Here is a 14,243-nt window from a genome sequence, read left to right on the forward strand (position 1 = left end):
AAATAAATAAAAAATAAATAAAAAAAAAATAAAAAACTTACTGAGACAAAGAAGGATGTTTTATAATGATAAAAGAGCTAATTCATCAAGAAGACACGATAATTATAAATTAAACATATATGCACCTAACAACAGAGTCCCAAAATAAATGAAGCAAAAACAGGCAAAATTGCAGATAAAGAGATAATTCAGCCGGGCGTGGTGGCTCACGCCTGTAATCCCAGGACTTTGAAAGGAGGCTGAGGCAGGTGGATCTTGAGGTCAGAAGATCGAGACCATCCTGGCTAACACAGTGAAACCCCGTCTCTACTAAAAATACAACAAATTAGCTGGACATGGTGGTGGGCGCCTGCAGTCCCAGCTACTCGGGAGGCTGAGGCAGGAGAATGGCGTGAACTCGGGAGGTGGAGGTTGCAGTGAGCCAAGATTGCACCACTGCACTCCAGCCTGGGCGACAGAGCAAGACTCCATCTCAAAAAAAAAAAAAAAAGAAAAAAAAAAACCCAGCTAATTCAACAGTAATAGCTGACAAGTTCAACACTTCACTCTAAATAAGGGGTGGAACAAGTAGAGAAAATCAGCAAGAATATGAAAGAGTTGAACAATACTATTAACCAACCTAACTGATACCTATCTAACACTCCACCCAACAGAGCAGAATATATAAGCAACATTCTCCATAAGACCATACGCTAGGCCCTAACACAAATCTCAATAAATTTAAAGGTACTGAAAAATACTAAGTATGTTCTTGAACCACAATGTAATTAAAGTAGAAATTAATTATAAAGGTACATTTAAGAAATCCACAAATGGCCGGGCGCGGTGGCTCAAGCCTGTAATCCCAGCACTTTGGGAGGCCGAGACGGGCGGATCATGAGGTCAGGAGATCGAGACCATCTTGGCTAATACGGTGAAACCCCGTCTCTTCTAAAAAAATACAAAATACAAAAAACTAGCCGGGCGAAGTGGCGGGTGCCTGTAGTCCCAGCTACTCGGGAGGCTGAGGCAGGAGAATGGCGTGAACACGAGAGGAGCAGCTTGCAGTGAGCTGAGATCCGGCCACTGCACTCCAGCCTGGGTGACAGAGCAAGACTCCGTCTCAAAAAAAAAAAAAAAAAATAAGAAATCCACAAATATTTGAAATTAGTATACTTCTATTTCTTTTTTAGATCTACTCCTGAACCCAGCACTCACTTCCAAATAATTCACAGGTCACAGAAAAAAATCACACGGCAAATATTTCCAACTGAATAAAATATTCGAACTGAATAAAAATCAAACACAGGCCAGGTGCCGTGGCTCACACTCGTAATCCCAGCAATTTGGGAGGCTGAGGCAGGCAGATCACTTGAGGCCAGAAGTTTGAGACCAGCCTGGGCAACATGGTAAACCCTGTTTCTACTGAAAACATAAAAATTACCCAAGGGTGGAGGTACAAGCCTGTAATCCAGCTACTCGGGAGGTTGAGGTAGGAGAATCACTTGAACCCAGGAGGCGGAGGTTGCAGTGAGCCGAGAGTGTGCCACTGCACTCCAGCATGGTCTACAGAGCAAAACTGTCTCAAAAAGAAAACAGAGAAGGAGGGCAGAAGGGCACACTTCCCAGCTGATTTGAAGGCCAGTGTTGCTCTGACACCAAAATGAGACAAAGACATAGCAGGACAAAATATAGACCAGCATCTCTCATAAATATGAGGAAAAAAAACAAACACCAAAAAGATTAGTAAAGCTGCTGGGCACAGCAGCTCATGCCTCTCAATCCCAGCACTTTGGCAGGCCAAGGTGGGCGGATCACCTGAGGTCAGGAGTTTGAGACCAGCCCGGGCCAAAATGGTGAAACCCTGTCCGTCTCTATTAAAAATACAGAAATTAGCTGGGTGTGGTAGTGGCTGCAGTCCCAGCTGTGGAGAGGCTGAGGCAAGAGGATCGCTTGAACCCGGGAGGCAGAGGTTGCAGTAAGCCGAGATCGCACCACTGCACTCCAGCCTGGGCAACAGAGTGAGACTCTGTCTCAAAAAAAAAAAAAAAAATTGGAGTGACTAAACGCTCCCAAGTACTCTGATTATGGTAGAAAAAGTTATACAATCCTGAACTACCATTTCTAGCCTACAAAAGTTCTCTTGAATTTTTGTGGAGCAGAGGGCTGAGTAACAGAAACAGAGGAACCATGGACAGTCTCTCTTGTGTGGCTCTGCAGGGGTGTGGACGGCTGGGAAGCACTGACCAGCAACCCTCAGGGTTTCTGGCCACCACGTGTGGGGCCTCCCATGAGAGCACTACCTGGCATGGCTCATGTGAGCCTCCTGCAGGGTCTTCGCGGAGCCAAGCAGCAGCCCCGGATTCCCAGAGGGAGGGACAGGGAGGGGAGTCAGGCGAGGTCCGAGGCACCAGGAGCACACGGGGAGGGAGGGCCACCCAGGGGTCTTTGCAGCGAGGGAGGAGGCAGGGGCACTGAGCGCGGTGTGGGTGAGGCCTACCTTGCGCTGGCAGAAGGTGGAGCAGTAGTTGACCTTGTGGCAGCCCGTACACTCATTCATAGCCTCCCGGCCGCAGTTAACGCAGGACTGCTGCAAGAAGGACACAAGAGGCTGGTCAGTGACGTGGCTGCGGAGAGCCCCTGAGACACTGGGGACAGAGGCAGGTGCAGGCGGGAGGCCCTGAGGTCTGCCCATTGGACTCCTGACTGCACCTCTGCCCCAGTGCTGCTCAGAACGTTCTCGTCACCTCCAGAATCAGCTCTTTCCTAGCCTCAGTGCAGTTTGCCCCCTACATTCATTCACTGGAAGATCAGCATGGCCCAGGAGCAGTGGCTCACACCTGTAATCCCAGGACTTTGGGCGGCCGAGGCAGGTGGATCACCTGAGGTCAGGAGTTCAGCACAGCCAACATTGTGAAACCTCGTCTCTACTAAAAACACAAAAATTAGCTGGGTGTGGTGGTGGCCACCTGTAATCCCAGCTACTTGGGAGGCTGAGGTGGGAGAATCACTTGCACCCGGGAGGCAGAGGTTTCAGAGAGCCGAGATCGCACTACTGTACTCCAGCCTGGGCAACAGAGTGAGACTCCCATCTCAAAAAAAAAAAAAAAAAAAGGAAAATCAGGGCCGGACGTGGTGGCTCACGCCTGTAATCCTAGCAGTTTGGGAGGCTGAGGTGGGCAGATCACGAGGTCAGGAGATCGAGACCATCCTGGCTAACACGGTGAAACCCGGAGACTGCGCCACTGCACTCCAGCCTGGGTGACAGAGCGAGACACGGTCTCAAAAAAAAAAAAAGGGAAATCAGCATGGAAATCTTTCTCCAAACTCCAAAGAGCTTCACTCCAGCCAGGCCAGCACAGAAAATCAAACTCAGGAGTCCACCACTCCCAACACTCCTGAGCAGGTAGCCTGGGTGGCGCCAGCCTGGGTGCACTGTGGCAGGCGTGTGTCCCAAACTGCAGCGGCGGCACCACAGCCGACATCCCCACCCCCCACCCGAGCTGGCTTCTGTGGTGGATTGAAAAGATGACATGGGGCTGGGCGCGGTGGGCGGTGGCTCATGCCTGTAATCCCAGCACTCTGGGAGGCCGAGGCAGGCAAATCACGAGACCAGGAGATCGAGACCATCCTGGCTAACACAGTGAAACCCCGTCTCTACTAAAATACAAAAAATAAGCCGGGTGTGGTGGCGGGCGTCTGTAGTCCCAGCTACTCAGGAGGCTGAGGCAGGAGAATCCCTTGAACCCAGGAGGCAGAGCTTGCAGTGAGCTGAGATCCGGCCACTGCACTCCAGCCTGGGCGACAGAGCGGGACTCCATCTCAAAAAAAAAAAAGAAAACAGAAAAATGACACCAGAGGTTTGTGTACTTTCTCCTGGAATTACATTATTGCAGCTTTTCTTTCTAATCAGCGCATAGATCAACATGCTGTCAATGATTAACGTTTGTGGCATGACTAAGGTGCTTGACAGTTGTGAGTTCCGCCGTCAATGTCAATGCTCTCGGAGACGGAGAAGGCCACCGGGCCTAGGAGAGGCCTCAGCACCGGGACCCGCACGCCCGGTACGCGCCCAGATCATCCGCAGGCACTGCGGGAGAGGCCGTGGCCAGTGGGTGAGTGGCAGCGTCTGCAAGCAGCTCCGGAAACGACCCCAGTGCGGCCTCACGGTTCCTGCACGCGCAGCCCGGCTCTGAGGCTCTGTTCTGATGCTTGCCTCCCTTCTTCGCAAACGTGATCTTTAGCATTTTTCCAGTTGTAAGACATTCAGAGCTCCAACATTCACTCACTTCAGAAAACAGGAGGCATTTTGGTACTAATTTAGGTTGTCCCCTGCCTCTACTTTATTTATTTATTTATTTATTTATTTTTGAGATGGAGTCTCACTCTGTTGCCAGCCTGGGGTGCAGTGGCACGATCTTGGCTCACTGCAACCTCCGCCTCCTGGGTTCAAGTGATTCTCCTGCCTCAACCTCCTGAGTAGCTGGGACTACAGGCACCTGCCACCACATCTGGCTATTTTTTTTTTTTTTTTTTAGTAGAGACAAGGTTTCACCATGTTGGCCAGGATGGTCTTGATCTCTTGACCTCATGATCCACCTGCCTCGGCCTCCCAAAGTGCTGGGATTACAAGCTTGAGTCACTGCGCCCAGCCTTTTATTTATTTATTTATTTATTTTTGAGATGGGAGTCTCATTCTGTTGCCCAGGTTGGAGTGCAGTGGCGCGATCTTGGCTCACTGCAACCTCCGCCTCCTGGGTTCAAGCGATCCTTGTGCCTCAGCCTCCCCACAGCTGGGACTACAGGCACGCACCACCACGCCCAGCTAATATTTTTGTATTTTTAGTACACATGGGATTTCACCATATTGGTCAGGCTGGTCTCAAACTCCTGACCTCAAATGATCCAGCTGAGTCGGCCTCCCAAAGTGCTGGGATTACAGGCATGAGCTACCACACCTGGCCTGTGCCTCTACTTTAAATGACAAAATATTTCTTGGAAAGTCTGTGACCACACAGAAGTTCCTCGAAGAAGAACACAGCTTCTGTAGCTTTATTAACATCCTGGGTTGCTCTGTGGATGGCCGGGTCCAGCCCCTCAGAGACCTGGGTCAGGTGGGGTGGGAGGCTGGCGGGAGCGTGGTCGGCGTGCCCCCACGCTGAGAAGGGCACGAGGCTCCGCGTCCAGCAGTCCCTGTGCACCACACACCAGGACGTCCTGTACTTGCCCCCCAGCATAGTTCCTGGAGGACAGCACCCCTGAACCGAACGTCCTGTTGCCTCGCGGGCACCTCTTTGGCCTCAGCTGGGACTTTCAACCGCTCGGCCCTTTCGCAGTACACCCTTTGCACAACCTTTTTTTTAAAAAAAAAAACACAAAAAAATAACTTTTTAGGAAGGTTAGAAGGAGTTTTGGGGTCTGAATTAGAGTCAGAGGCAGTAGCATGAACTCATGTTCTCCTCACAGATACAGAAACGGCTGCGGAGACGTTCATACGAGGGTGACACAGGTGACACCCTCGTCCCTGCTCTGCAGCTGACGGCCTCCAAGCGACAACATCCCAGCAGCACCGGACCCACCTGGCACCCAGGCCTCACTCTCTAAGACTCTCCAGTAAAAGGATCTGGGCTCCTTGGAGAAGGGGCTGGTTCCCGGGCCAGGGCAGGGAATGCAGGAGGAGCCTAGAGCACCCTACAGTGCCAGGAAGTCAGGACGTGGCCCAAAATGAAAAATCTGTTGATGGGGGTGCGTCAGGGGACCCAGGAGCTGACTGCAGGAGCTCCCCAGGGCCAAGGACAGATAGTGTGAATCACAAAAAAAGTAGTATTGTATTCTAGCTCAGAGTTTAAAACATACATAAAATGAGCTCATCCTGATACAAACAAATGATCAAATAAATAAATACAAGTCCAAGCTCTTCCGGTCCTCCCCTGTCTAGGAGGAGCCCCCGGCCGTGGACTTGCCCCCTGACTAAACGTGCAAGGGGAGAAGCAGCCCTGTTACCAAGGAGACAGCCGCAGACACCCTGACTCTGGTGAGGAAGGTCAGAGCTGTCTGTAATGTCACTTGGATGTCAGAGACGCCACAGTGGTGTAAGACAGGCGGCGGCACTCCTCCCTGAAACCTGTCATCCACCCCCACCAGAAAGCACGAGACAAGCCTGGGTTGGGGCACCTGGACAAACTGCCTGGCCAGACCCCTCAGAACTGCAGGGCACGGAAGACAAGGAAAGACTGAGAGACCATCACAGGCCTGAGGGTGCTGGGCAAATGGCGCACGGGAGGCCATCTCCCACAGGTGGCAGCGGGGACAAGGTCCTGGAGCAGAAACAGGATGTTGATAGTGAAATTCAAAGTCTGGAGTTCACAGTGACACCCAGTGCTGGATTCTGAGCTACAACAGCCACGCCCTGTGGACTCAGAAGTTACAGAAAGGAGGCTGCGGAGTGGCAGAAGGGATCTTCTGTGCTCACTCTGCAACTTTTCTGTAAACCTAAAATTATCCCGAAATACGTTTATTTTTAAAAATAACCATTCATTGGCCAGGCGCAGTGGCTCACGCCTGTAATTTCAGCACTCTGGGAGGCCGAGGAGGGCGGATCATAAGGTCAGGAGTTCGAAACCAGCCTGGCCAACATGGTGAAACCCCATCTCTACTAAAAATACAAACATTAGCTGGGCGTGGCGGCAGGCGCCTGTAGTCCCAGCTACTCGGGAGGCTGAGGCAGAAGAATTGCCTGAATCCGGGAGGCAGAGGTTGCAGTGAGCCGAGATCACATCATTGCACTCCAGCCTGCACGACAGAGCAAGACTGTCTCAAAAAATAAAAATAAAATAAAAAAATACCCATTCATTACTGTGGAAGAGGTGAGTTGCGTTGCAGAAGGTTAGGACAAGACACCGCGTTTCTGCTGCCAAGGACATTGATGAGTCCATTCTGTACTTTCAGGAAACCGTCAGGAAATCACAGGACTGTGGACGGCACAGAGGACAGAAGTGCCCAGGCCTGCCCGGACACCCCGAGAAGCTCATGCTGCCGAGCAGTGGCACTGCCACTGGCATTCAGAGTTCTCTGGGCTGCGGGCGGGCAGAGGATGAGACTGCAGCAGAGCACCCTCAGCACAGACTGCGAAGGGGTTTCCGGGCCGGCCTTCCTTGCTGCAGGGGCCCCCACCTGCACATCACACAATGGGAACACACCTCTGGCAACACAATAGCTGGTGTACTTTGGTCCAGGTGGAAAAAAAGCCTTGTGAATCACATATGCTGGTTTCATTATAATTGATTTTTAAATTAGACAAATTACAGATAACAAAGCCACTCCTTCAGAAACAGCCAACCAAGAGTAAGACCATAAGATCACATATAAAATGCCTATTAATTTTTTTTTTCTTTTTTTTTTTTTTTTGAGACGGAGTCTCGTTGTGTCGCCCAGGCTGGAGTGCAGTGGCCAGATCTTGGCTCACTGAAAGCTCCGCCTCCCAGGTTCACGCCATTCTCCCGTGAACCGAATAGCTGGGACTACAGACGCCCGCCACCTCGCCCGGCTAGTTTTTTGTATTTTTAGTAGAGATGGGGTTTCACCGTGTTAGCCAGGATGGTCTCCATCTCCTGACCTCGTGATCTGCTCGCCTCGACCTCCCAAAATGCTGGGATTACAGGTGTGAGCCACCGCTGCCTGCCAATGCCTATTAATTTTTTAACCATCAAAGAATAAGCTAATAATGTATTCATTATTCTTTCTGCAAATAAAGCTAAGTCTAACTTGAAAACCTAGATACTGGCCAGGCATTGTGGCTATACCTGTAATCCCAGCACTTTGGGAGGCTGAGGCGGGAGCATCGTTGAGCCCAAGAGTTTAAGGCCAGCATGGGTGACATGGCAAAACCCTGTCTATATATATAAAAAAAAATTAGCAGGCCGGGCACGGTGGCTCAAGCCTGTAATCCCAGCACTTTGGGAGGCCGAGACGGGCGGATCACGAGGTCAGGAGATCAAGACCGTCCTGGCTAACACAGTGAAACCTCGTCTCTACTAAAAAAAAAAAAAATACAAAAAACTAGCTGGGCGAGGTGGCGGGCGCCTGTAGTGCCAGCTACTTGGGAGGCTGAGGCAGGAGAATGGCGTGAACCCGGGAGGCGGAGCTTGCAGTGAGCTGAGATCTGGCCACTGCACTTCAGCCTGGGCGACAGAGCGAGACTCCGTCTCAACAACAACAACAACAAAAAATTAGCTGGGCATGGTGGCATGCACCTCTCAGTTACTAGAGAGGCTGAGGTGGGAGGATCGCTTGAGCGTAGGACGTGGAGGTTGCAGTGAGCTGAGGTCGCACCACTGCACTCCAGCCTGGGTGACAGAGGGAGAACATGTCTGGAACGATACAAAATAATAATAATAAAAAAGAAAACCTAGACACACCCAGGATGGAGTTGAGGCTGTGGTTGGAGGCGGCCTGGTGGAGTGTGTATCTCACGGGGAGTGCTTTCTTTATGACTTATTCTCAGAGGATGTGAACGCTGCCAGGGGCCTCGTTGGAGCCGACTCCATGTCACCATCACTCCTGAACTGACTGTGGCCACAGGGGCCTCCGCTTGCTTCAGGAGCCAGGTGACTGGAGGGCGACTTGGCCTTGGGGTTCAGAGTCGCTGGGAGAACCCTGAGTACCCTTTGCAGATCCACTCCTGGGTCTCGTCCCAGAGGCTCCTTTCCCGGCACTGCGGTGAGTTTAGGTGAAGCAACCGCCTCGTTCCATAGGCCTGGCCCCTCTGGAGAGACAGAGGGGAGAGTGAGCAGGAAGCCAGTGGTGGACGGGGCTTCAGGAGAACCTGCTGGACCCTGAAGCTGTGAACTGGACGCTGGGGAGCCCCAGCGTCACCCTGCATGGAGGCTGAAATACAAAGCCCCCGACACAGGGCAGGCAGGGCCAGGCGGGGCTCGGATAGACGGGGCCCGGGGGCTGCTGCTGCGCACCCTTGAGGTCTGCCCCCAGGACCACTGTGGCTTCACCGACGCCCACCATGGGGCAGAGGGCTCCCCATGACTGTGTCCCGTGAGGGTGCAGCAGCTCAGCTTAAAAGTAAGATAAATGTAAATTAGACTGGATTACTCTCCCTTGAGGAAGCAACAGAAATAAGAGAAAACCCTCATAAAATCAAGCAGATTTAGCTGAAAGCTGAGCCGCACGCGTAAGGAGATCAAAGGATTAGTCTAACAGCATCATTTTGAGCTGGGACAGAGTTTGCCGTTTCTATGAAATGACCATGATACAGATCTCTGAGGAAGCATCGGGCAAAATCAAATTTACAACCTGCCCCACCCCTGCCCCCGAAAGCCCACACACCTCATCCCGCTGGTCAGGCTGGGTCCCGCTGGTCAGGCTGGGTCCCGCTGAGGTGGGAATATTCGCGCAGCCACCTCTGTGCTTTTCCCAGCCTGCCCCACCAGTGCCGCTTCACCCTGTTCTGGGCACCTGGCCGCCCCTCCCGTCTCACCACACCCCCAGCTCCCTCGGGAGACTCCGAGGCTGCGTTTCTGGGGGCTTCCACACTGCCGGCCGTGCTCCAAAGAGTTCCCTGGAGACGTGGGGATGGCGGGCTGCTCCCGAGTATCCCAAAGACACCAGCAACCCTCGCTCACTCGGCCACGGCGGGACACAGGTCCGGCTTTGGAATCTGCCCTCTGATGCAGAACAGCTGACTGAGCTGCCTTGGGTCTGGCCAGGCCGATCTGGCTCACGTGAATGTTAGGCTGACACTAGAGAACAAGGCAGGCAAAGCCCTCATTTACAAAACCCCCATGCCTGGACTTCAGGGAAATGTCACCGAAACACAAGCCCCTCTCAGCGCTGCCTGTGGCACCGGCGGCCTTACAGTGTCGGAGGCCCGCGGGGAAGCGGCTGCTCTGGGTCTGGCTCCACCCTTCCAGATCCCCAGGCACGAAGGCACCATCCGGGCACAGCACAGACCTATTTCTGAGCTCCCTAGGAGTCAATGACATTGTTATTTACTGTCCAACTTACATATTCTTCTCCCTTTCATACACTTCTGTGCTGTGCTATATTTAATACTTTAAAAGGAAGTTAGGGAGACTGAAGAAAGCCTAAGAGAGAGCTACTAGAAACAGGGATAGGCTGGAGGAATGGGGTTTGGGCTCAGGGCAGCATGGCCAACAACAAGTTGGGGCCACAGCCGTGAGTCCAAGACCCCGCAGCCACTCGGCTGGCTTCCACTGGACACTGTGCCCTTGACGGCCAAGGGCATCTGCTCTTCTGCCTTGCTGAATCTCTGCAGAGCTCATTACATACACACGAATGCAGATTTCCCATGGTTAAAACTGGAAACAATCCCCTTAATAGCTTCAGCTGGGCTACACTTGATTTTTTTTTTTTTTTTTAATTCCAGCTAAAAGGCCGGGTACGGAGGCTCATGCCTGTAATCCCAGCACTTTGGGAGGCCAAGGCAGGCGGATCACCTGAGGTCAGGGGTTCAACACTAGCCTGGCCAACATGGTGAAACCCCACGTCTACTAAAAATACAAAAATTAGCCAGGCGTGGTGGCAAGTGCCTGTAACCCCAGCTACTTGGGAGGCTGAGGCAGAAGAATCGCTTGAACCTGGGAGGCACAGGTTGCAGTGAGCTGAGATTGTGCCATCACACTCCAGCCTGAGCAACGAGAGCGAAATTCCATCTCAAAAAAAAACCCATTCCAGATAAAATGTTGAAGTGGCAGCGTCAGGCCTCCCCTCCCCACTGCTGGAGGCACGGGAGCTCTGTGATGGGTGCTCACGAGTGAGGCTTCCTCATCCCCACACGTGGACCTTTCCATTCAGAGACAGTGCCGTCCACCTGTCAAACCCTGACTTTCCAGCACAAATTACAAATAACTATTTAGTGGCACAAAACAAGCTTGTCCAACCCATGGCCCGTGGGCTGCATGCAGCCCAGGATGGCTTTGCATGAGTCCCAACACAAATTCATAAACTTTCTTAAAACATTATGGGCCGGGCACGGTGGCTCATGCCTGTAATCCCAGCACTTTGAGACGCCAAGGCGGGTGGATGACGAGGTCAGGTGTTCAAGACCAGCCTGGCCAACAAGGCAAAACCCTGTCTCTACTAAGAAAAATAAAAAAACTAGCTGGGCGCAGTGGTGCGCACCTGTAATGCCAGCTACCCGACAGGTTGAGGCAAGAGAATCACTTGAACCCGGGAGGCAGAGGTTGTGTGTGGTGAGTTGAGATCACATCACCGCACTCCAGCCTGGGCAACAGAGCAAGACTCCGTCTCATAAAAAGAAAAAACAAAAAAAAGATGAGATTTTTAATGTGTGGCCCAAGACAATTCCTCTTCTTCCAGTGTGGCCCAGGGAAGAGAAAAGATTGGACACCCCAGCATAAAGCCTTCCTCCCATTCTGCAGTGGCCACGAAAACTCACTTTCATCCTACTGTTGGGGGAACCATTCGGTCCTTCCTACAGGGCAGGAGGAGGCCAACATGCAACCACGTTCCTCCCCTCGCCGACTTCCAACTCCCGCCCGTCCCAGTCTGCACCCCCAGGCTCCGGAGGCTGCTCTGTGCTGCTGTCGCCACCGGCTGAAGGGACACAGGCTGAAGAGACACAGAAGTCCTGGTAGGATGGGCCTCCCCTCCGAGCTCTCGTAAGATGCCTGTGGGGCTGATCTCAACAGAATCTCCGCGTCTGATTCAGAGCCATCATCTCACCAGACCCCAGCAGCCTTGCTCCGGCCTGGGTGCTGTAGCCATCATGTCACCACAATGGTCCAAGTGACCATCACCTTTGCTAGAATGGCTGCATGCACACGGCATGGGCACGGGCAACCACGTCTGCAAGAGCCTGTGACTGTTCACCAGGTGAGCCCTCAGCAGGGCAGCAGGGCTGTCAGCAGGCAGCAGGGGGGTCAGCAGGAGAGCAGGGGGGTCAGCAGGAGAGCAGGGGGGTCAGTAGCGCAGCAGAGGGGTCAGCAGGGCAGCAGAAGGGTCAGCAGGGCAGCAGAGCAACCGGTCAGCAGGAGAGCAGGGCGGTCAGTAGCGCAGCAGAGGGGTCAGTAGGCAGCAGAGGGGTCAGCAGGGCAGCAGGGGGGTCAGCAGGAGAGCAGAGCGGTCAGCAGGACAGCAGGGGGCAGCAGCACCATGAAAATCTCTTCCAGTCAAGTGAGCCTGCCGCACCCCCAGAGGGCACGATGCCCGTTCCCAGCCTCCCTGAGCACAACCGCCGTCCTGATGCTCTGAAAGGGATGATATCTTGTTTTTCACTACTGGCCTGGGGGCCAAGAGCAGGGGCTCATGCCTAGAGTCCCAGACTCTGGGAAGCTGACTGGGCAAATTTCTTGAGACCAGGTGTTCAGGATCAGCCTGGGCAACATAGCGAGATCCTGTCTCTATAAAAAACACAAAACTGGCCGGGCGCGGTGGCTCAAGCCTGTAATCCCAGCACTTTGGGAGGCCGAGGCGGGCGGATCACGAGGTCAGGAGATCGAGACCATCCTGGCTAACACGGTGAAACCCCATCTCTACTAAAAATACAAAAAGAAATTAGCCGGGCGTGGTGGCGGGCGCCTGTAGTCCCAGCTACTCCGGAGGCTGAGGCAGGAGAATGGCGTGAACCCGGGAGGCGGAGCTTGCAGTGAGCCGAGATCGCGCCACTGCACTCCAGTCTGGGCGACAGAGCGAGACTCCGTCTCAAAAAAAAAAAAAAAAACAACACAAAACTTACCTGGGCATTGTGGCTTACATCTGTAATCCCAGCACTTTGGGAGGCCAAGGAGGGTGGATCACTTGAGGTCAGGAGTTCAAAACCAGCCTGGCCAATATGGCAAAACCCCATCTCTACTAAAAACACAAAAATTAGCCAGGCGTGCTGGTGCACACCTGTAATTCCAACCACTTGGGAGACTGAGGCAGGAGAATTGCTTGAACCCGGGAGGTGGAGGTTGCAGTGAGCTGAGATCCTGCCACTGCACTCCAGCCTGGGTGACAGAGCAAGACTCATCAAAAAAAAAAAAAAAAAAGACACCTCTGGAGTGAATATCAGGCTTTTGACCTTTCCTCCTCCATCTCCTCAGTGGTTTTTCTTGCAAAGGTCTGGTCTGCTGGACTCTAGGAGATGGCCCCATCACAGGAAGCACCGTGGTCCTGTCTGCTAGCATGGCTTCCCAAAGTTGTAGGTTCATTTAAGATGTCTCAAGAAAATGGACAAAACAGGGCTGGGTGCAGTAGCTCACGCCTTATAATCCCAGCACTTTGGGAAGCTGAGGCGGGCGGATCATGTGAGGTTGGGAGTTCGAGACCAGGTGACCAACATGAAGAAACTCCATCTCTACTAAAAATACAAAATCATCCAGGCATGGTGGCACATGCCTGTAATCCCTGCTACTCAGGAGGCTGAGACAGAAGAATCGCTTGAACCCAGGAGGTGGAGGTTGCAGTGAGCTGAGATCACGCCATTGCACTCCAGCCTGGGCAACAAGAGCGAAACTCTGTCTCAAGAAAAAGGAAAAAAAAAAAAAAAAACAGTTCACTTTTGTAGCTACCAGAAAAAAGAAAAAAAAAAGAAAAGAAAATGAAACCCACTGTGTCTGGGCCACCATGCAGGAGTGTGAAGCAGCATCCACCCCAAGCCATGGCACTGAGAGGAGGAAGAGAGAAGATAGGGCATCACACTCGGTCCCTCTAAGTCCTCACTCAGCTATTCACACTGAGAGGAGGACAGGGTGTTACACCTGGTCCCTCTAAGTCCTGGCTCAGCTATTCACACTGAGAGGAGGAGCACAGGGTGTCACACTCAGAGCCTCTAAGTCCTGGCTCAGCGATTCACACTGAGAGGAGGAGGACAGGGTGTCACACTCGGTCCCTCTAAGTCCTGGCTTGGCTATTCACAGTGAGAGCAGGAGGACAGGGTGTCACACTCAGTTCCTCTAAGTCCTGGCTCGGCTATTCACACTGAGAGGAGGGGGATAGGGTTCACACTTGGTCCCTCTAAGTCCTGACTCAGCGATTCAACTAATGGCTTTACAAATGACACATCCGATACACAGCTTGAGAGAAAGGGCACGCAATGCTTCTAACACTTCCTGACATTTCTTCTAACTCCTGACATTTTCAGAAGCATGGGATGTTCACTGCAACAGCTGCTTCCAGCTGAGAAAGGGGCCGCCCTTTCTAACTTTTTAAAAGGCTTAGCCGTCTACCAAATGGGATTTTAAGAAAAAGGGATTTCATGTCACATTTCTTTCACAGAAGTACATAAA

At 52.4% G+C, this 14,243-nt stretch overlaps 1 protein-coding gene across 2 annotated transcripts in view; it reads right to left on the minus strand.

The window, feature by feature from the left end:
• The window catches only part of DEAF1 (DEAF1 transcription factor), a 51,966-nt gene that overhangs the window by 10,773 nt on the left and 26,950 nt on the right, over positions 1-14,243 (minus strand). For both annotated transcript variants that reach the window (XR_010581133.1, XM_015434222.3), the window contains one exon: positions 2,480-2,569. Coding sequence is in view for 1 of the 2 variants with exons in the window: in XM_015434222.3 (XP_015289708.2) it covers positions 2,480-2,569 (90 nt within the window). In the remaining variant the exon portion in view is untranslated. The remainder of the gene's footprint in view (positions 1-2,479; positions 2,570-14,243) is intronic.

Source organism: Macaca fascicularis, chromosome 14 (assembly GCF_037993035.2).
Source record: "Macaca fascicularis isolate 582-1 chromosome 14, T2T-MFA8v1.1".
Classification (NCBI taxonomy): Eukaryota; Metazoa; Chordata; class Mammalia; order Primates; family Cercopithecidae; genus Macaca; species Macaca fascicularis.